The 21,979-nt window shown below is 43.0% G+C and overlaps 1 protein-coding gene across 1 annotated transcript; it reads left to right on the top strand.

Moving 5' to 3' along the window:
* The first annotated feature begins 645 nt into the window (after window positions 1-645).
* LOC116720838 (protein disulfide-isomerase) lies at window positions 646-17,272 on the top strand. Its single transcript, XM_032564294.1, has 11 exons — window positions 646-933; window positions 1,064-1,264; window positions 2,714-2,838; window positions 2,922-3,059; window positions 4,205-4,312; window positions 8,778-8,903; window positions 11,618-11,815; window positions 11,892-12,012; window positions 16,240-16,421; window positions 16,551-16,640; window positions 16,724-17,272. The coding sequence occupies exons 1-11, from the start codon at window positions 750-752 to the stop codon at window positions 16,802-16,804; spliced, it is 1,554 nt and encodes a 517-aa protein (XP_032420185.1). The 5' UTR covers window positions 646-749; the 3' UTR covers window positions 16,805-17,272.
* Window positions 17,273-21,979: the final 4,707 nt, after the last annotated feature.

Below are 21,979 nucleotides of genomic sequence, written 5' to 3'. Positions count from 1 at the left end.
AAACAAATTAAATTAATATTTTATGGGGGTGCTATGACTTTTCCAGGGGGAACTGTAGCACCCCCTAGAGCCCCCCTGACGCAGCCACTGACAAGGACAGTTTGCGTATTAACACTGCCAACACTGTGGGAGGAAGTCGGAGTACACGGAGAGAAACCATTCCTGCAAACTTGCAAATTCTGTGCAGAAAGTCCCTGGGCTGGAGCTGGAACTCTGAATCTTCTTGCTGCAAAGCAACAAAGCTACCAACTGTTCAGGCTCTTTTTATGGTATTTATTTTGGTTGAAGCAAATCTGTCTGAAACTGTTAATTTGATATTACGTTGACCATCATTTTGATAAGGGTAAACTCAGCTTGGTCAGTACTTATGAATACATTTACTTATTCTATTCTTATGATCAGAAGACCATTGTTTTACTAGAATTTTCTTATGCTTCCATGCATCTTGTGAATTATAAGGTAGTTGTTTCCTTTTCCTTGTTGACCTTTAAAGTCTGGTAGGTGAAGGACGTGTTGATATTAGGACTGATAAGATATGAGCAGCAGCCAATAGCAGAATTACAAGCAGGCCTCTGGGAGAGAAGTTAATAAGCAACTGATTGTTGAGTCTGTTAGCAGATAACAAAAACATTCACACACACACACACACCTACACAGAGAGAGAGACACACCCACCTTTTATAAGTCCACTGTCTCACTTTCTTCTGAAAGACGTCCAGTGTCCAGCTTGTCAAACTGGCTAGTCGGTCATGAAGAAGCTGGGGTTGCTGCTGCTCGGAGCGATGCTCTGTCTGTGTGTGTCCGTTGCATCAGACGCACAACTTGACCTGCAGGGAAACACAATGATACCAGAGAAGGAAGGCATTTTGCAGCTTGAAAAGGGGAACTTCAAAAGGGCTCTGAAAAAACACAAGCAGCTGTTGGTGCACTTCTGTAAGTCACACACTGACACGCACAAACACACAGCTGGGTTTAACCTTCAGGGCTGGATAAGTTACACTTGTGTGAAACACCCTTAGAGAAAAAGCTCCTAACATTCATCTTCCCTCTGTGTGTCTGTCAGACACTCCTCTAACATCAGAAGGTCATCGTGTTGCAGCTGCATTCGAAGCTGCTGCTGCAGAGCTTCAGGGGTCAGAGGTCAAGCTGGCAGTCATTGATGTGACAAAGGAAAAAGAGTTGGTGAAAAAGCTCCATGAGAGTGGACAGCCCAGCATCAAACTCTACCTCTCTGGAGATGTAACCAACCCGGCTCTCTGCCCTGGTATCTGCCACCATATTTCTGTTACACATTGCCATTTGTGGCTTAAGCAACATTTTTTGGACATTTTCTTTAAAAATGAAATAGCTGTAGTTTGGCTTGAGAAATGTCAAACATATTTATTCATTTCAAGTTATCATGAATAAGACATAAAATAATTTTGCCTTAAAAAGAATCCATCTAGAGGCCCTGTGACTAATGGCTACTCAGCAGATCCAGTTAATGATTAAGAAGCTGAACTTTCACACTAATAACATTAATAAACCCATTTTAAACCGACAGTAAGATGACATTTCAATGCAGTCAAGACGTTACCCTGTAAAACTACTACTAAAGAGAAATATATTTTAAACTAACAGCATAATAACACATTAAAATAACAATGCATAGAAAGAGGTGGTTGTTGTGGTTACAACTATGCTCTAAATCAGTGTTTCCCAAACCTGGTCCTCCAGGCTCACTGCCCTGCATGTTTTAGGCGTTTCCTTGCTTCAGCCCAGGTGATTTCAATTGACAGGTGTTTGCTGAACTGCAATCAGCTGAATCAGGCATATCGAAGGGTTAACCCTAAAAAGTAACTCACTGCAAAACAATATTTTAAGTTAGGTCATATTGTCCATTACTGTCATTATCACAAGTACATCCCTCCCATTAAAACTTATAAAAATACATTTTGCCTAAAAGAAGAAATGCTAATCATATACACAAACTGAGACAGAACAAAGGTCGATCTAATAAAATCAAAGATCCAGTCCCTTCCTTCTGCCTGCAAGAACCAGAGTAGCCGCTGGAGTGCATAAGTAAACAAAAGAGAGAACATTTTCTCAGACTTTTGAGGGCCAAGTGAAATATAAAAACATGTAAATAATCAAAATCATAAATAATGATTTATGATCACATAAATGTGATCATTTAAAAACAATTTGCAACCCATAAAAATAAATGTTACAAATTAATTAAATGTTATTAAGTACATGTTATGAAGTACAAAATCAATTTGCAAATAATTGATTAATATTCATATTCATTACATGTTAAGCATGTATATGTATTTTATTATTTTATGCGATTATTTTATGTTGTCATTGGCCAGCATTTGAGTTGGGGTGGCATCTTAAACATAAATATAAACTCAATAACTTAGAAATATGAAAAAAAATTGATATAAAATAAAAACAAATGGATGAAACATTTGTTCATATTTGTTTCAGATTTGTAACATTTTATATAAAACAAATATTTCAAAAAACTTTTTTTATATAACTTCCCCTAATGAGCTGGTTTCAGACTTGTAGCTCAAAATAGTTCTATTCATTTTCATAGCCAAAAATCTGAATTATGGAAAAGGTTTTATTGTTATTTTTGTCCTTAAGCTTTTTGAAAAAGCCACTATGCTTTTTCTGCTGTCAGTAAATATACTCATTGAAAGTTTTTTAATGAATTATGATGAAGTTCCTCAGAGTTCAGCTTCCATCTTGACTTGGCTGCAAAGGAGGGCGGGGACATCTGCTGATCTCATTGCAGATCTGAGCCAATTAGAGGCCAGTGACGATCTATTAGTGGTTGGTTTCTTCAAGGTAAGCAAACACATTTTTAAATTTCTTCTATCCAAATTTTAATTATTTCCTCAAAATATAAAGCTTTCTCTGTTTGTGTGAAGGAGCTGAACCATGAGTACATTCAGGTGTTTTACGCTGCAGCCATTGACCTCCCTGACATCCGCTTTGCTGTGACGCAGGATGATGAAGTCATCAGCAAATATACTGTCACTCAAGATGTTGTTCTGCTGCTCAAAAAAGTATAGTTATGACAAAAATATATAAACCTGACACATATAAAAAAAAACTACAGTAAATATTTGAAAAAGTCGGTACCATCTGCACAGAAAAGCTTCATTTTGAATTGATTAGCTGGTTACATTGAAAGAAAATGTGAATAAGTAGTTAGCATAAGAGAGCCATCATGGGTATGGAAATATAAACTCAGCTGGGGAGGCATAACATACCCCCCAAACTCAGAACTGACTAATGTAATTTCAGATATTCTTTGGCATTTTGAAAACAACAAAATAAAATACTAAAAACTTCTGAAATTAAAATTCAAAAAGAAAAAGTTTAATAGCACATGTTTTCATGCACTATTAATTTTTACTTTATTTCTTTTTAGTTTTTTGCACAAATATAAAACTTTCCAATATCAAAGAATGTCACATTAATCTGGGACTTTTTGAGATTCTTCCCAGAATATATTTTATCTCCTAAAATATTTATACTTATACTTATTTATATATTAGGAAAATATGTTTTCATTTATTTTGTTACATCTATAATGACCTTAGTAAAACAATATAGGTAACAGTCAAGTGATATAATATTATTGATTCTTTTTCTCAAAAAGCTAGAATGAATAATGAATGAGTTAGCTCATGTTATATATATATACAGTACAGACCAAAAGTTTGCACACACCTTTTAATTCAATGAGTTTCCTTTATTTTCATGACTATTGACATTGTAGATTCACACTGAAGGCATCAAAACTATGAATAACACATGTGGAAATATGCACTAAACAAAAAAGTGTAAAACAACTGAAAATAGCCCTTATATTCTAGTTTCTTCAAAGTAGCAACCTTTTGCTGTGATTACTGCTTTGCACACACTCTGGATTTTCTTGATGAGCTTCAACAGGTAGTCACCTGAAATGGTTTTCACTTCATAGGTGTGCCCTGTCAGGTTAATAAGTGGGATTTCTTGCCTTATAAATAGTCATGGAAATAAAGAAAACCCATTGAATTAGAAGGTGTGTCCAAACCTTTGGTCTGTACTGTATATACAGTATATATATATATATATATATATGTGTGTGTGTGTAGGGGGGGTGTTTTGGGATTCTTTCTATATGTCTATCCTTCCTGCCGTCTAATCTCTGTGTGTACTTCAGTCTCAGCTCATTCAGATGTACACGATGAAGCCAGATACACCTAAAGAGGAGTTGGTTGTTTTCATCTCTGTCTACCAGATGGATCCAGTTACTGAATACAACGGCCAGGTACATTTCAAAGATTTTCAGATACAATAAAAACATAGGAACAAATAGAGTTGTGTGATAAGATGCCTGAAAATTTAGTTTACAGATGGCTTTTTGGTAAGATGTCTGTTGTATTGTATTCTCATGCGTAAAGGATCAAAACCATCATTTACTTCAGTCATGGTTCTGGACTGAAAGTCAGTGGAAAACAGATTTAAGGGTAAAGAAAATTTTGGAAAACCTGCAGAGATCCTTGATATGCACTTAATTTATGGAAACCAAAAGAGAAAGACATTTGAGACTTTGACAAATTTTAAATTCACCAGTGGATTTTCCAGTCTTTTGCTGAGTTGTTTTTCATTTGGACGTGCTAAGAATCTTTTTTTTTTTTTTACCCCTCCAGGGGGTCTTTTGTGGGTTCTAGTGTCCCTTATATGAAAGTAGGCTGACAGGAAAGGGGGAAGATATGCGGCAAATATCGCAGGGTCTGGGAGTCGAACCCGCGACGAGGACTCAAGGCCTCCAAACATGGGTCGCGCTATCTCCTACGCCACCACAGCACGCCCCTGTGCTAAGAATCTAAAGCCCCTTTTGCACTGCACCACTGGACCTGGCCCGGCTGATCGTTTTTGCATTAGCACTTCCAGCCCGGTACCACCCCGCTCCCTGGAACCACTAGAGCTGTGGTACCAATTGGGCCGGCCAGACCGGGCCGTTTGGAGTTAGCTGTTGATGAACCTTACCAAGCTCCGCCCACAACCGACCACGTGACCGCAAGTCTCACAAACAAAGCCTCGCAGCGCGTTGTTTCTATGTAAACATGACTCGATTAGTGCATCATTTCTACCAGATTTTCACAATATATCAGCTACTACAATGGACAGAGGAACTAACAAGTTCAGGTCATCATCTGGGAGGAGGTTACTGGTTTCTCAGTCACAAGCTGGTTTTTTTTAGCCTTTTCTGCTAAATTAAAATCTTTAGTGTATGTCAGATACAGTACACATTGCATATTGATCTGTTTAGCTAATGTAAGACTGTGTAGCAGACAGGCTTCAAGGTGTAGAAGTTGTATCAGTACTGCCATTATGCTGTACTTAGCTGTGGTAAGCTAAGTAAGAGATTTTCTCTGCGGTAAGGTCAGGGGCCGCTTTTCATTGGCTGATGCCCATTCTACGTAGTAGCGCGGCTACAACGTGCATGGCCGTCTCACAAACACACGCTTCCTGTTAAAAAGGCTTTGGACTAAACTGTTACTCATGTTAGCCACTCTAGCACCAAGTACAACTAGTTAATCAAGCATCGCTGTGTTCAGGGAAGCGCTGATTAATAATCAAGAAATAAATATCAAGCCTGGAAACTTGATATCGTAACGGACTGAATATTATGTTTTTAAGTAATCTTTGCTCGTCTTGCCGGGCGCAGGCGGTTGCCACGGTAACAGGTGTGCTTAAACTACAAAGTGAGAGAGAGAGAGTAAAAAGGTACGAGTGGTTTTGAGTTGATCACCTGTTTGGGTTATTTTACCTTTGTTTACCTTTGCTGTGGCTCATTACAGCCGCCGTAGTTTCTAAACGTTGGACTAATTACCTCGTTCGTTTGTGAGTTTACATCATTCACAACAAACATCAAACAGAACAAATATATTTCATAAACTTTTAACAAGCAAATGGCTTCTACCACGATAATTATGTGAAATTAAATTAATTATATCCCAACTTCAGAAGATTTGCCTTTACCTTTACAGAGCTCTTTGGTTCCTCCTATCAGTCTGTAGCTTCTCATATTGAGGTCATCAAACCAAATTTCAGATCTACCATAACTGACTGACACCTGCTGGCCTCAGGTTTGCAACCAGCTTGTGACTGAGAAACCAGTAACCTCCTCCCAGTGACAGAGTCTCACTGAGGAAGAAACTGCATTAGGTTTTCTATCACTTTAATATTTCTGCTATAACTGATGTATATTCGCATATAAAATAAGTCAATAGAGTTTAATTTACAATTTTTATGTCTTCGTGTCATGAGGTAGATCTCAGCCGGCTGGTGAGAGAAAAAGTAGATCTTGGTCTCAAAACGTTTGGGCTCCCCTGATGTAGAGGGTGTGTGGGTCTGCCGTTTTCCTCATCGAGCGAAAGCATTTTGCTGTGACGTGCACAATGTTGGAGGCATCGCGTGGCTCAAACACCTTGATCTCATCCAAAAAAGATGACATGAACTTGTTAGTTCCTCTGTCCATTGTAGTAGCTGATATATTGTGAAAATCCGGGAGAAATGATGAATTAAGAGTCATGTTTACATAGAAACAACGAGGCTTTGTTTGTGAGACTTGCGGTCATGTGGGTCGGTTGTGGGCGGAGCTTGGTAAGGTTCATTGGCTGCGGGGGCGGGACAAAGATCAGATCTCTGGATCAGAGGAGCACTAGACTTTCTCTATGTCTGTCATTTCAATATGCTGCATCAATAAATTCCCGTCATAATCTATTCTTACCCTACACTGGGATTACAATTGCCTCTTCAGCCAAAGATTTTAATGGTAAATGTAAATAACATTTCTCCAGTTGAACCGATCAGAAGTTGGAAAGGTTGTGAACGAGGGGATTTCCGCATCTTGCGTCCTGCAGCAGACAGTTTAGTTGGCCGCGAGTCCAGCTCAGAGTAGGGGTTGAACCAATTAGTCGACTAGTCGACTAGTCGACTCTAGGATGTCTCGCGAGTTTTTACATTTCATGTCGACTAGTCGCAGTCATGTGATTGCCGGTGGTGACAGCCTGTGCTGATCTGACAGCACAGTATACGTCACAAGACACAAGAAAAATAAGTTAATACATTAGTTTAAATGATATGTAGATGGATGCATATTTGTGGTTTTACAGTGTTTTTAAAAGGAGATGGAGTTGCAGCTGCAGTCCACTACAAAACACGAGCCGTCTAAAACTCGCCCCCTTCCCGCTAAAGATGTCACTTAGCCGGCTCGCGAGTGTCTTTGTCACGACGATCTAACTAACTAACTAACTAACCGCAGATCCCCACCATGGCGAACCCGCTGCAGTGGTGGGCCAGCAACCAGGGCAGATTTCCCCGTCTGGCAAACCTCAGCAGAAAATATTTAGCTGTTCCGGCAACCAGCACTCCCAGCGAGAGGATTTTCTCTCTCGCTGGGAATACCATTACGAGAAAGCGGGCAAGCCTTCATTCGGCTCATGTTGATGCCCTTGTTTTCCTACATGTCAACCAAAAAAAAACCCCAACAACTCTTAGCGAAGAGAATATTGACAGCGAGTGAACTTTATTTACCCCCCCGCCCCCGTGCCACCTCTTTTTATTGTTTTTACATGCCATCTAAAAGATGTGCGTTTCCTTTTGAATGTTGGTTTCCCAGCAACTTATTATTTATCATAAACTATCTCGATGTTTTGTTGTTTCACTTGTTGCTGTTCTGTGTAAATGCCGTATTTTTCCGTGAAAACGGGTAATAAAGCCTGTACGTTACTCCAAAGCTTTGCGTCTTGCGTTGCTATGACGTCACAACGACTAGTCAACTCGACATCGACTCGACTTTTATCATGTTGACGTTGACTAGAAAATATCTTAAATCGTTCAATCTGCTGAGTCAGCAGAGCTTCCTGCCGCGCATCGGGCGGAGGAGAAGCAGGTGGTTTCGTTGAATTCAGCTGTAACCAAACGGGATCCGTTCATAACAAGTTTGGCTTGTGATGTTCCAAAAGCACCATGTAGTCAGTGTGATAATTTGACTCCTATAGTAACTATCCAGAGATCATCAGCATCAGCCTGTGTTTAGAAAAAAAAAGTCAGACCCGACTTTGTGCAACAAACTTTTCCCCGCTGCTCACGAAGAATCTCCATAATAGACTTAGTAAAAGCAGGAGAAGGGGAGAGTGTGTGTGTGGGGGGGGGGGGGGGGGGGGGGTGGTCAATATTTGCCGTGAAAATAGCTAATAAAGCCTCCAAGTAGTTGTGAAGGGTTTTTGCGCTTACGTCACTATGACGTCACCGCGACTAGTCGACATCGACTCGACTATTATCAAGATGTAGTCGACCTTAAAAAATATGTAGTCGTTCAACCCCTAGCTCAGAGACGACATTCAGATAAGATTTTTCTTTTTCGTCAAATGTAAAGCTGAGGTAAATGTTTCCCTCAGCTTCCTCGCTCATGAGCGCACACAGAAAAAAATGGAACGGGAGACCCAAGAAGAAAACTGTTCTGCAGTCGCTGGGGAGATCACCTGGGTAGCTTTAGCAATAATCTATTTACGTGACGTATCCAGCTCAATGCAAAACGACCAGGGCCATAGCGCCAATAGGACCGGGTCGAACGGAGCCGGGCTGGGCAAAAAGGGTAGGCCTTTTTGCAGGCCCTACCCTGCAAAAAGGCCGGGCAGGGTCTTTTTGCACTGACCCTGCAGTGCAAAAAGGGCTTTAGACTGTTGAGTGCATAGATGCTTTCTCTCTCTCTCGTCCTGCAGACAGCCTCACAGATCCTAGGTTCACCTGTGTTAAACCACGCCCTGCTCTTTGTCAACAAAAGCTCTGAGGACTTTAAAGAGATTTTCTCTGCTTTCCACAACGCTGCAGAGGCATTTAGGCTGAAGGTATAAACACACACATACGCACACACACACCCACACAAGCATAGTATTACTGTCTTTCTGCCATCACAAGGACTTTCCATTAATCCCTGAACCCAATTTATGGGGTCCATGCTTTGAACCCCATAAATAATCAATCCTCACAACATAGTAATTGTTGGAAAAATAGTATGGGGGAATTTTTCTGCCATAAGTTGAGAGCACACATTTTCAGTCTGAAATCAGGACTTCATGTCTGTCTTTTCAAAACGTGTACTCAAAACATCTGCTCTCTTTCAAATATTCACTGTACTTTCTCAAACCTTTCTCCTTGTGCTCAAAACTTGTCTCTGCTTGAATCAAATCTCCAGTTGCAAACCTCTCTGCTCGCCCTTGAAACAAAAAAGTACCATCACCTTGCAGCTTCTCAGCCAATAGAATGAAAGTGTTATACTGGGTGCATTTGTTTCCTTCTAGTGGGTGTACCTGGGTGGCTACTAATTATTCACTAGCAGTGCACTACTGATTGATTGCAAACAGCCTAGTGAGGAGTTTGTTCACCCAACCAAAGATTTTAATGTAAACATTACATTTACATCCAAGAAAATGGATCCACAGAACCAACCATGTTACAACTTAGTCACCTTATGATGTGACAATTGTGGTACGTACTTTTACTGTAGTTACATTAGTACTTCAGGACATATAAACATTTTTTGAAACTTTTTATGAAGATCTTTTTACATATATATATATATCAAAAATAATACTTAAAACTGCAGCAATGCAAGTAAATGTAATTTCTTGCTCTCACATCTGCTAAACCTTTACCCACTACCAGTCTTGTCCATTTTCTATCTAGCTGTTTGAATATAGCTGAGTATAAAACAAAAAGGTGTTCTCCAATGTCTCACAGTAACACTGACATAGTAGATACTAGATACTAAATGACACACCTGCAATGTGTTACGCTGGATTTTATGTAGGGCTATTAGAGTAAATAAGTCAGAATACAAATGCTTACTACTTAAATTTGTAATTTAATATATAAATGAACCTTGTATCATTTTCCTTCCATTTCAAATCCCATTTATATGTTAGTTCATCATCTAAAATCCCAATAAGTTCTTTGAAGTTCTTTGGTTCTAATGTGAAAACATTACAAAGACATTTTTAGTTAAAGGAAGCCACTAGTTATTTTTTTTAACTCTACTTTCTCTTTTCAGGGTCTACATTTAATTTTGAAATGCAGTATGCTGCTTAAGTCTTTTCTGGACTCAATTCTCATTTCTGACAAGCTGGACCTTTTTATAATCATTCTTTACCTCTCAGGTCCGAAGTTGTTTTGAGTTGTTTTGGGGTTTTGATTTCATTTTAGTTTCATATTATTCTGTGTTTCTTAATCTCTTTCTTCAATTAGATTAGCTTTGCTTCTGTTTTACCATAGTTCAGAGCTGAGTTACTTTAGCTCTATTATGTTCCTTATGACTAATTATTTGTTAGTGTTAGATTCATTTACCGAGTTACCCAGTTTGTGTACTCTCCCTGGCCCCCTGTACCTGCCTTCTGCTCTCTCCCCATATACCTCCAGCCTGTTTCTAATCAGTCATCTGTTCCTTGTTGATTAATCAAGCTCACCAGTATATATACTATTCATTCTCAGGCCCAATACTTGCGCTGCAACCTTTTGAAGTGTAGACTCAATCCAAGTGAATAAGGGTTCAGGTGTACAGGTTAGAAGCGCGCAGAAATTTGATAATTGCCACAGTATGCTCTGTGTTGCAACTTCAACATCCAAAATGCCGGACTGGTCACTGTTCAGACATTTGTGCTGCTAAAAAGTACAACTACTACAAAAAAGGTTATTTTAAATGTACAGTATAGGTATTTTTGCTTACCAAAGTCATTGCAGGGGATATGTGTCCAAATGTTTTTTGTTACAACTTGTTGAATACAGGGCAAAATTAGATAGTATTCACACATGTTCAGTAGAGAGAAACAATAATTACATTATTACTTTACATTTGAAAACTGATTTTTTTGTGACAGACACAACTTGCTCTGTGAACACTGCCATATTTCCAATGGCAACTTTTTATCAGATGATGATTTTGTAAAAAAAATAAAAAATAAATAAAATGTACTAACATTCAATTTAACTGTCTTAAAGGTTAAATAAGACTGTTAAAGACTATTGAAGACATGATTACATATTCAGCTGTTACTCAAAAAACCACCTCAGTATGAATGGCTGTGACTTTGTACACAAGATTTAACAAGATATTCATAAGCAACACTGACACCAATTTGATGATTTGTCTAAGTGCTTAAACACTGCATCAACACAAAAGCTCAATCTTTATACCAATATGTTGATAGCTTAATTTAAGTTTTCAAATTCCTCTTGCATTTGTACTTTTTTTGTTTTACTTTCCTCACAGTTGTGACTATTTTATTTATTCTTTTTTCTTCTCAGTTTATCTTATCAAACTTTTTTGTTGCCAATGTGTGCCTTTTTTATTATTTAGATCAGATTGATAGGTGATCATCTTTTGGTGATTTTCAAATCTGAAGCTCCTGATTTTGGCATATTCGCCATCAAACTCGTTTCTGTCATTAAGCGGGAACAAAACAATCTACTCCAGATCTTATCTGGTCCACATTTCAAGCCATTCATCATAAAGTGCTCAGTTGGTCTCCTGAGCCTTGAAAGTGGGCTTTCATGTGTTTTTCCCCAGATCCTGTTCGTCTTGGTGAACGTGGATGAACATCGTAACGGCAGACTCATGGAGTACTTCCGGGTTCGGCACTTTGACGCTCCTCACATCCGATTGGTAAATCTGACAGATCAAATAACCTATCAAATGCTGTGTGAGACTTTGGATGTAGAGAGCATAAAACAATTCTGCCAGTCCTACCTCGAAGGCAAGGCTAAGGTAAATCACACTCAGATATGCATTTTGGCATGAAGCTATATGCCTTGATTGTTACGTGTTTATGTGCTTTAAACAGCCCAAGTTGATGAGTGAGCCTATTCCTGAAAGATGGGATCAGAAACCCGTTAAGGAGCTGGTAGGAATGACTCTGGAGAAAGTAGCCTTCAACCCCAACAAGACTGTTTTTGTCTTGTTTTGTAAGTAAACTTTACTCACAGCTGAGTGTAATCTTTATTAATAATTTTAATGTTAAGTAAAACTTTTCCTATACTAGCTCAGTTTGAATAAATCTTCAGAGCAGCTCCTACATGAAAATGGTCAGAAATTGTTGTCTTATTAAAAAAAATACATACTTGGACTTATTGTATTGTCATTGCACAAAGACACAATAATGAAATTGGCAACAAAATGTCATCACTTGGTTACTGGAACTTACAGTGTGCCGACAAACACATAAATATACAAAAAATAATATATTGCTAAATACACATAACTTAGCATTTTCAGACAGTCTTGGTGGGGGGACTATTGGTGTTGAACAACCTGATGGCCAACGGGAGGCAACTAGTAACACTTTAGTTCAGTACTTCTCAAATAGTGGGGCACTCCTACCGGGGAGTGTGGTAAAGTGTCAGGGGGTCGCGAGAAGCAGGACTTTATATATAGTAGCCTAGCCAATATAGCCTAGCCTAGCCTATATTATATATACACTGCTCAAAAAAATAAAGGGACAACTTAAACAACACAATATAACTCCAAGTAAATCAAACTTCTGTGAAATCAAACTGTCCACTTAGGAAGCAACACTGATTGACAATCAATTTCACCTGCTGTTGTGCAAATGGAATAGACAACAGGTGGAAATTATTGGCAATTAGCAAGACACACTCAATAAAGGAGTGGTTCTGCAGTTGGGACCACAGACCACTTCTCAGTACCTATGCTGTCTGGCTGATGTTTTGGTCAGTTTTGAATGTTGGTGGTGCTTTCACACTCGTGGTAGCATGAGACGGACTCCACAACCCACACAAGTGGCTCAGGTAGTGCAGCTCATCCAGGATGGCACATCAATGCGAGCTGTGGCAAGAAGGTTTGCTGTGTCTGTCAGCGTAGTGTCCAGAGGCTGGAGGCGCTACCAGGAGACAGGCCAGTACACCAGGAGACGTGGAGGAGGCCGTAGGAGGGCAACAACCCAGCAGCAGGACCTCTACCTCCGCCTTTGTGCAAGAAGGAACAGGAGGAGCACTGCCAGAGCCCTGCAAAATGACCTCCAGCAGGCCACAAATGTGCATGTGTCTGCACAAACGGTTAGAAACCGACTCCATGAGGATGGTATGAGGGCCCGACGTCCACAGATGGGGGTTGTGCTCACAGCCAAACACCGTGCAGGACGCTTGGCATTTGCCAGAGAACACCAGGATTGGCAAATTCGCCACTGGCGCCTTGTGCTCTTCACAGATGAAAGCAGGTTCACACTGAGCACATGTGACAGACGTGACAGAGTCTGGAGACGCCGTGGAGAGCGGTCATGCCAAACCGGTCAGCATGACCGGTTTGGCAGTGGGTCAGTAATGGTGTGGGGTGGCATTTCTTTGGAGGGCCGCACAGCCCTCCATGTGCTCACCAGAGGTAGCCTGACTGCCATTAGGTACCGAGATGAGATCCTCAGACCCCTTGTGAGACCATATGCTGGTGCGGTTGACCCTGGGTTCCTCCTAATGCAGGACAATGCTAGACCTCATGTGGCTGGAGTGTGTCAGCAGTTCCTGCAAGATGAAGGCATTGAAGCTATGGACTGGCCAGCCCGTTCCCCAGACCTGAATCCGATTGAGCACATCTGGGACATCATGTCTCGCTCCATCCACCAACGTCACGTTGCACCACAGACTGTCCAGGAGTTGGCGGATGCTTTAGTCCAGGTCTGGGAGGAGATCCCTCAGGAGACCATCCGCCACCTCATCAGGAGCATGCCCAGGCGTTGTAGGGAGGTCATACAGGCACGTGGAGGCCACACACAATACTGAGCCTCATTTTGACTTGTTTTAAGGACATTACATTAAAGTTGGATCAGCGTGTAGTGTTATTTCACTTTAATTTTGTGTGTGGCTCCAAATCCAGGCCTCCATTGGTTAATAAATTTGATTTCCATTGATGATCTTTGTGTGATTTTGTTGTCAGCACATTCAACTTTGTACAGAACAAAGTATTCAATGAGAATATTTCTTTCATTCAGATCTAGGATGTGTTATTTGAGTGTTCCCTTTATTTTTTTGAGCAGTGTATATATATATATATATATATATATATATATATATATATATATATATATATATATATATATATACAGTATATATATATATTTGTCCATCCATCCATTTTCTACACCTGGTGCTGGTGCCTATCTCCAGCAAACGTTTCGGGCGAGAGGCGGGGTCACCCTGGACAGGTCGCCAGTCTGTCGCAGGGCAACACAGAGACAGACAGGACAAACAACCATCCACGCACACACTCATGCCTAGGGAGAATTTAGAGAGACCAATTGGCATGAAAGTCACAAAAGAGAGACTGTTAGGTAAACAGTCATGTTTTTGGACTGTGGGAGGAACCCGGAGTACCCGGAGAAGCTAAGCATGCACAGGGAGAACATGCAAACGCCATGCAGAAAGACCCCGGGCCTGGAATCGAATCCAACTGTGCTACCAACTGCGCCACTGTTTGGCTTCAAAATGACAATAAAAGTTTATGGTTCCGACCTAGCAAACACAAATGTGTGCTGACTAGCTTGTATGTCAAATTACTATATTACCAGAACAACAACATTTGTCAGCAATTGGTTCCCGGTGAATGTTTGACTTTCTGAGCATTAGATCCAAACTTTGGATCATAAGCATGGTTCCTACTTATGAACCATAAGTCGGCCAAAAAGTCTTACTGGTAAAAGTGTTTTGTCAGTGTTAGGCCTGTCGCCATAAACGATAAATCGATTAATGGTACGATAAATTAAAACTATCGACGTCATTTTAATTATCGGCATTATCGTCTCTTCCGGCCTTTTTCTCTTTCTGTTGATGACACCAAATGAAAAAAGGCACAACTCCGGTGCTCTCCACTGACCCCCCTTCCTCATTTCCTTAGTGTAAAGCCCAGCGCACACGATTTTAGAGCTGTCGGCCGATTGTCGGCCCATTTTCAAAACCTGACGGACCACACATTAGCCGACAGAAATCCTAGGTATAACCGTTCGATCGGGTTCGTTCCTGCCGTGTGGTGTCCAACAATGGGCACAAAATAATGGCTACAAGTCCAGTGAACTAATTTTAAAACCAGGCATTAATCAATGCTTTACTACAGTCTACCTGCAATGCATGTGGCTAGTGTCAGCGTAAAGTCCTGACTGAATGAAAATCATTATAACCTATTTACGTCACGTTAAGGAAGAACAGCTGAAAAGTTACCGGGTTTACCAACTGCGGTAGCAATTTCGCTCCAACTCCTCCTCTTGTCATTTCTATATTCTTTGCATGTTGAATAAACATTAATGTTGTTTCCACATATCATCTCCAATGTCCGCTGGACTTCGGGTTGCGCCGTTTCAGCTGTTTGGGATTCCCCTCTGTAATTTCCCCTCAGAAAACACGGAGGAGAATCCGCGCTTTCTGATTGGCTACCTGTCACATTCAACAGGCTGAGTTAAGCTCGCAGTCGGGGAAAACCCCTGATTTAGATCGGAGGACGATCTACCGTAACACACCACACAATCTTAGAAAGATCAACGTTTTAAGATTGTTGTATGGGGAAAAATAGGAGCAAAAAATCATGTAGTGTGAATTATTGCATCAGGTAGTCGATGTGCCCGTCTTCTCTATTTAAATCTAATTATTACTGAAGGGCAACATAATATACAGACTTCATAATCTGCACTCTTTTGGTTGAATGCAGTATTTATTTCCACTTTTACTTTATGTTGTTTAGTTTTTTTTTTCAAGTTCGTTTTTTGTTAATGGAGACTGAGAATCCATTTTATTTTCGTTTTTGGTTGTTTTGTTTATTTTGTTTATCAGTTCCAGTGTTAAGTGTTCTTTTGAAAATAAAGTGTATCTATCTTTGACAGGAAATCGCATGGATTATTATGTCATTTCCATTAAATCAGTGTAAAAAGGTCTTCAAACAATATTATCATTTATCGCAATAATTTTTGAGACAATTAATCGCTCAGCAAAATTTGCTATCGTGACAGGCCTAGTCAGTGTCTAGTGTGATCCACTATTCAAGAAGGTTGGAGAGGGATTTTTTATAGATTAACACCCTTTCATGCTGATTAAATGCTTGAGATTAGTTGTGAGGAGTTAATCCTTGGTTTTCTTCATCTCTTCAGTGTAGTGTATAACTGACGACTGTTGCTCCCTATGTCTGTTGGATCCCAGATCTGGCATACAGTGAAATGTCCCGTGCCGTGTTTCCACTGTGGGAGGAGCTGGCTGAAGTCGTCAAGGATTGGGAGGATGTGGTCATTGCTCAAATCGACGCCTCGGCCAATGATATCAACATGTCAATGCAGGGTTCCTACCCATCCCTCTGCCTGTTTCCTGCTCTGTACGCTGAGAGGGTATGTATTACTCACTGGTTCATTTATTGCAATATTCTCAACAGTAAATCATCTGAATGTTTTTGTTTTTCTTTTTTTTTGCCTGTTTACAAATTACAAAGCATTGCATATTTCTTTTGTGACTTCAAGGTCGTGGTTTATACTGGGAAAAGGAACATAAAAAACTTGGTTAGGTTTATGGATAAAGAGATGAAAAAGGCCAAAAGAGACAGAGTTAAGGTAAATTGTGCAGCAGTTTTTAGGAGTATGAAATCTGAAATATTTTCTGTGGAAAATGAGATTTTTACTCCATGTTATTCCAGGAGGATGAAGACAGGATGAAGTACATAGAGACTCTCAAGACAGAGGAAACAAAAAAAAACAAACCCAAAGATGAGCTTTGATACAGCAACTCAAAGTAATGTCTGTATGTGTCATTTGGCTTTTAAGAATTTTTTTAAAACATTTCTTTTTTACTTGAACCACATTCCTGTGAAAAAGTATTTTCTACCTTGCAGATTACCTCTGTTTTAGAGAATCACACTTTGTTTGAGCAAATAATTTCCATATATTATTACATTGTCTTTATTAACATCTAAATCAAGCTTAAAAATAGTTAAAGCAAGAATGAAATGCAAATTACCACATTTTCTATTCATTTTATTACTACCAGACCTGTAGAATCAGAAAATCTCTTAAGTGCTAGGGTTGGTGGCGGGTCCGACTCAAGGTAGAGTTTGATGAAGTAGGCTAAAAGATTTTCAGTGATCCAATTCTTTAATGATCTGATTGAAGAACTTTCACAAACAGATATTTTCATGCAGAAGTGGGTTGTTTTGGATACTTTAATAAATTAAATTATTGTTTGAAAATTATGCTTTTATCATGTTTCTTTGCTATGCTTTTGGCCCACATGCAGAACACTTCCAGGAGTCACTGAGAAAATGTTAACTTTACTGAACAATCAATGAATAACAAATGTGCATCTTTGTCCGGGAGCCTGGCGATGCGGGGTGAGCCAGAACAATGGAAACCGAGTAGATGAATGATGGGTAACAGTCACTGATGAATGTGTTTTTGAATGACACTCTTACTGATGGAGATAGAAGTGAGTCTGCCTGGGGGGAAGTGATTGGGTTCCAGGGTTCAAGTCCTTGTGTGGGTGTTAATCCAGAGTTGTGCAACACTGGGAGCTGGGGATCCATGAATCGGTCTGGTGGAGGTCGCTGGATGGTAATAGCATTGGAGGGTGAACAGGTTACGCGGCACAGGCTTGATGGAGGAGGAGCAAGACGTTGCCAGTCATGGTGTGTGAATTCACAGTCTTGAGAGCACAAGGAGAAACCAAGGCAGCACAGAGCACTGCTGAGAAGACCTTTAAAGGATATAGAGATGGGAGTGTACAGAGTAAAAAGGGGCCATGTGAGATGAAACCCCACTTCGACTCTTGTGTTGTCTTGCTGAAAACCATGTGACTGGCACCAAATGATGCCTCATATTACATGGGACACATAACTGCTTCATTTTGCGTGTCGGTTTTCAAAATAAAAGCACGATGAGCCGTGCTGTTTCATGGGTTGTTGTAAGTAATGTGGTATCAGAGCATCAGAGGAGAGTATTTGTCATTAGTAATGGATTAAATAAAAGGAACACCGACCAACATATTTGATGTGCATTGATGATGACACTCATCAAAATGTCATATTTACTTTTTTTCTTAATTGTTGACTGCACTGAGTTTTTATGTATATTTTTGTGTTTTTATGACTGAACTGCATTGTTGCTGAAATGTGCCTCAAAAATAAACTAGATTGAATGATTGAAATTGACATTTGGGAACACTTTGAGATGATCGCTCACATTATGATTCTTAAATCTTATTGTGGTTAATTAATCTTATTGTGAATTAACCCCTCCACCTCCCCAAATACTCAGTCTGGAAAATTTCACTATTTGGAGTTTGATCAGCAAGACTTATATAAGTCTGTTTCTTCTTGAACAGAAGAAACAGACTTAAAGCTGTTGAAAGAGTAAAATTCTGCACATGACTAAATATAAAGGATCAGAGCCAAGTAGACATCCAAAAAAAGAGGATTTTGAAGAATTTTAGTTTTTCAGGAAAAAAAACAAAACACAAAGAATGTCTGTCCCAACAAGCACTGGACTCCTACGAAACTAAAACAGCAAATGTCTTTATTCTCTGACATGGAAGAAAACACAACAAAACAAAAAGCAGGATTAGTTCGGCTAGAGATAATTTTAATAACTAAAAACAGGTTACAGTTAAATAGGATTTAAGTGACTCTACTGTCACTAAACATGTGTTTGACAAAAATTTTCTGACAGTATTACATATACAAATTTGTGGAAGTATGATTGGAGTGACAATGTCAGGATCTGTGTTTTCTGTGTTCATTTAGAGTTTTTTTGTGTCCTTGAGTCTCTTCGTTGTCCTGTCCTCCCCTTGATTGTTCCCAGGTGTGTCTCGTTCTGTGATTACCCTCCCGTGTATTTAACTCCACCTGTGTTCCTTGTTCCTCGTCGGGTCCTCGTCAATGTTTCGTCAATGTTTAGTCTCCTCGTGTTCAGTTTGTGTTACTCCTGCTCGTTGTTTGGACTAAGTTATTTTCATTAAAAACATCATAATTCATCATTCCTGGGTCCGCTGCCTCTGCCTCACCACCTCACACCCGCACCGCTTCGTGACAGAAGGACCCGACCAAACCGAACGGTGAGGCTGCCCAATTATGGACCCAGCAGGAGTGGGGTTTCCCCCTAAAGGGCAGAGCGGCCTGTGGCGGAGGTCCGGCAGGGAGGACAGGGAGCTGGCGGAGGCTCTCGCCGACCTGCAGCGGGAGCTTTTCCGGGGAACAAGGCTGGTGTTAGCACCCCCCGGATATGGCCCCCGCCGATTCCTTCGTCCGGGAAGCCAGCGACGTGAGCCGCCGGTGGAGCCGGCCCCTCGTCGCCTTCCGGAGCTGTCACCTCCGCTGTCTGCCCGGAGACAGCGACGTGAGCCGCCGGCAGACCCGGCCCCTCGTCGCTTTCCGGAGCCGCCACCTCCACGGTCAGCCCGGAGACAGGGACGTGAGCCGCCGGCAGACCCGGCCCCTCGTCGCTTTCCGGAGCCGCCACCTCCACGGTCAGCCCGGAGACAGCGACGTGAGCCGCCGGCAGACCCGGCCCCTCGTCGCTTTCCGGAGCCGCCACCTCCACGGTCAGCCCGGAGACAGCGACGTGAGCCGCCGGTGGACCCGGCCCCTCGTCGCCTTCCGGAGCTGTCACCCCCGCGGCCGGTTCCAAGGCTTCGCTGCGGCTCGCCCCCGCGGCCGGTTCCAAGGCTTCGCTGCGGCTCGCCCCCGCGGCCGGTTCCAAGGCTTCGCTGCGGCTCGCCCCCGCGGCCGGTTCCAAGGCTTCGCTGCGGCTCGCCCCCGCGGCCGGTTCCAAGGCTTCGCTGCGGCTCGCCTCCGCGGCCGGTTCCAAGGCTTCGCTGCGGCTCGCCTACGCGGCCGGTTCCAAGGCTTCGCTCCGGCGCACCCGAGGCCGAGTCAGCCGGCGTTCCAGCCGGCGCACCCGAGGCCGAATCAGCCGGCGTTCCAGCCGGCGCACCCGAGGCCGAATCAGCCGGCGTTCCAGCCGGCGCACCCGAGGCCGAATCAGCCGGCGTTCCAGCCGGCGTTCCTTCCGAGACTCCCAGTGTTCCTTCCGAGACTCCCAGTGTTCCTTCCGAGACCCAGACCCCCAGCGCTCCGACTCAGACTCCCTGTGTTCCTCCAGAGACTCCCTGTGTTCCTACCGAGACCCAGACCCTCTACGTTCCTTCCGAGACCCCGACTCCCGAGACCCTCTACGTTCCCTCCGAGACCCCGACTCCCGAGACCCTCTGCGTTCCTCCTGAGACCCTGACCTTCTGCGTTCCTCCTGAGACCCTGACCTCCTGCGTTCCTCCTGAGACCCTGACCTCCTGCGTTCCTCCTGAGACCCTGACCCCCTGCGTTCCTCCTGAGACCCTGACCTCCTGCGTTCCACCCAAGACCGAGACTCCCTGCGTTCCACCCGAGACCGAGACTCCCTGCGTTCTGACTCAGACTCCCTGCGTTCCTTCAGAGACTCCCTGCGTTCCGACCCTGACCTTCTGCGTTCCTCCTGAGACCGAGACCCCCAGTGTTCCTCCTGAGACCGAGACCCCCAGCGTTCCTCCTGAGACCCTGACCCTCTGCGTTCCTTCCGAGACCCCGACTCCCGAGACCCTCTACGTTCCCTCCGAGACACCGACTCCCGAGACCCTCTACGTTCCTTCCGAGACCCCGACGACCAAGACCCCCTGCGTTCCTCATAAGACTCCCAGTGTTCCGACTCAGACTCCCGGCGTTCCCACTGAGACCCCCTGTGCTCCACCAGAGACCCTGCCTCGGGGGGCTCGTCGTCGCCGTCTGTGGGCGGCCCCCGGGACTCATCATCGCCGCCTCCAGCGCCGCGGACGGCCGCTGGACCGCCTCCGTGGTTCCCGCCGCCACAGACGGCCGCCGGACCGCCTCCGTGGTTCCCGCCTCCAGCGCCGCGGACGGCCGCCGGACCGCCTCCGTGGTTCCCGCCTCCAGCGCCGCGGACGGCCGCCGGACCGCCTCCGTGGTTCCCGCCTCCAGCGCCGCGGACGGCCGCCGGACCGCCTCCGTGGTTCCCGCCTCCAGCGCCGCGGACGGCCGCCGGACCGCCTCCGTGGTTCCCGCCGCCGCGGACGACCGCCGGACCACCTCCGTGGTTCCTGCCTCCTTTGCCTCCGCCCACCCTGTGGGTAGTTTTTTGTTTGTTTATGGACTCTTGGCCCTTCTTGTGTTTCCGCCCACGATGGTGGGTAGTTTTTTGTTTTTCTGGACTCTGGCCCCCCGTCCAGCGCCCCTCCGCCCACCCTTGTTGTGTTTTTGTTTTTTCTGGACTCTGGCCCCCCATCCGGCGCCCCTCCGCCCACCCTTGTTGTGGTTTTTTTTTTTGGGCGTCTGGTAGCCGCCCTTGAGGGGGGGGTACTGTCAGGATCTGTGTTTTCTGTGTTCATTTAGAGTTTTTTTGTGTCCTTGAGTCTCTTCGTTGTCCTGTCCTCCCCTTGATTGTTCCCAGGTGTGTCTCGTTCTGTGATTACCCTCCCGTGTATTTAACTCCACCTGTGTTCCTTGTTCCTCGTCGGGTCCTCGTCAATGTTTCGTCAATGTTTAGTCTCCTCGTGTTCAGTTTGTGTTACTCCTGCTCGTTGTTTGGACTAAGTTATTTTCATTAAAAACATCATAATTCATCATTCCTGGGTCCGCTGCCTCTGCCTCACCACCTCACACCCGCACCGCTTCGTGACAGACAAGGCTGTCATAGTTTCAGCAGCAGATGTCACTACTGAGTAATGAATGAAGCATTGAGCAATAAACTTTTGGGCAAAGCAAAGGGCTGGAAAGCTTCATTTCTTCATGAAGCTTCATTTGGCCAACACTAAAAGGAGATCTTAAATGTAAGTCACAAAATACAAAAATCTCAGAGATCAAACACTGGGTTTCAGCACAGAGTACTGAGTGTACCATGGTTAACACTCAGTC

Source organism: Xiphophorus hellerii, chromosome 5 (assembly GCF_003331165.1).
Source record: "Xiphophorus hellerii strain 12219 chromosome 5, Xiphophorus_hellerii-4.1, whole genome shotgun sequence".
Classification (NCBI taxonomy): domain Eukaryota; kingdom Metazoa; phylum Chordata; class Actinopteri; order Cyprinodontiformes; family Poeciliidae; genus Xiphophorus; species Xiphophorus hellerii.
The sequence above is the reverse complement of the archived record's forward strand: the minus strand, read 5'-3'. Positions and strand labels throughout refer to the sequence as shown.

Excerpts from the sequence above, each read along its gene's own strand:
- LOC116720838 (XM_032564294.1), top strand. The coding sequence starts at position 750 with ATGAAGAAGCTGGGGTTGCTGCTGCTCGGAGCGATGCTCTGTCTGTGT. Across the intron at positions 4,313-8,777 it reads TTACTGAATACAACGGCCAG|ACAGCCTCACAGATCCTAGG; the intron begins GTACATTTCAAA and ends CTCGTCCTGCAG. Across the intron at positions 16,641-16,723 it reads CCAAAAGAGACAGAGTTAAG|GAGGATGAAGACAGGATGAA; the intron begins GTAAATTGTGCA and ends ATGTTATTCCAG.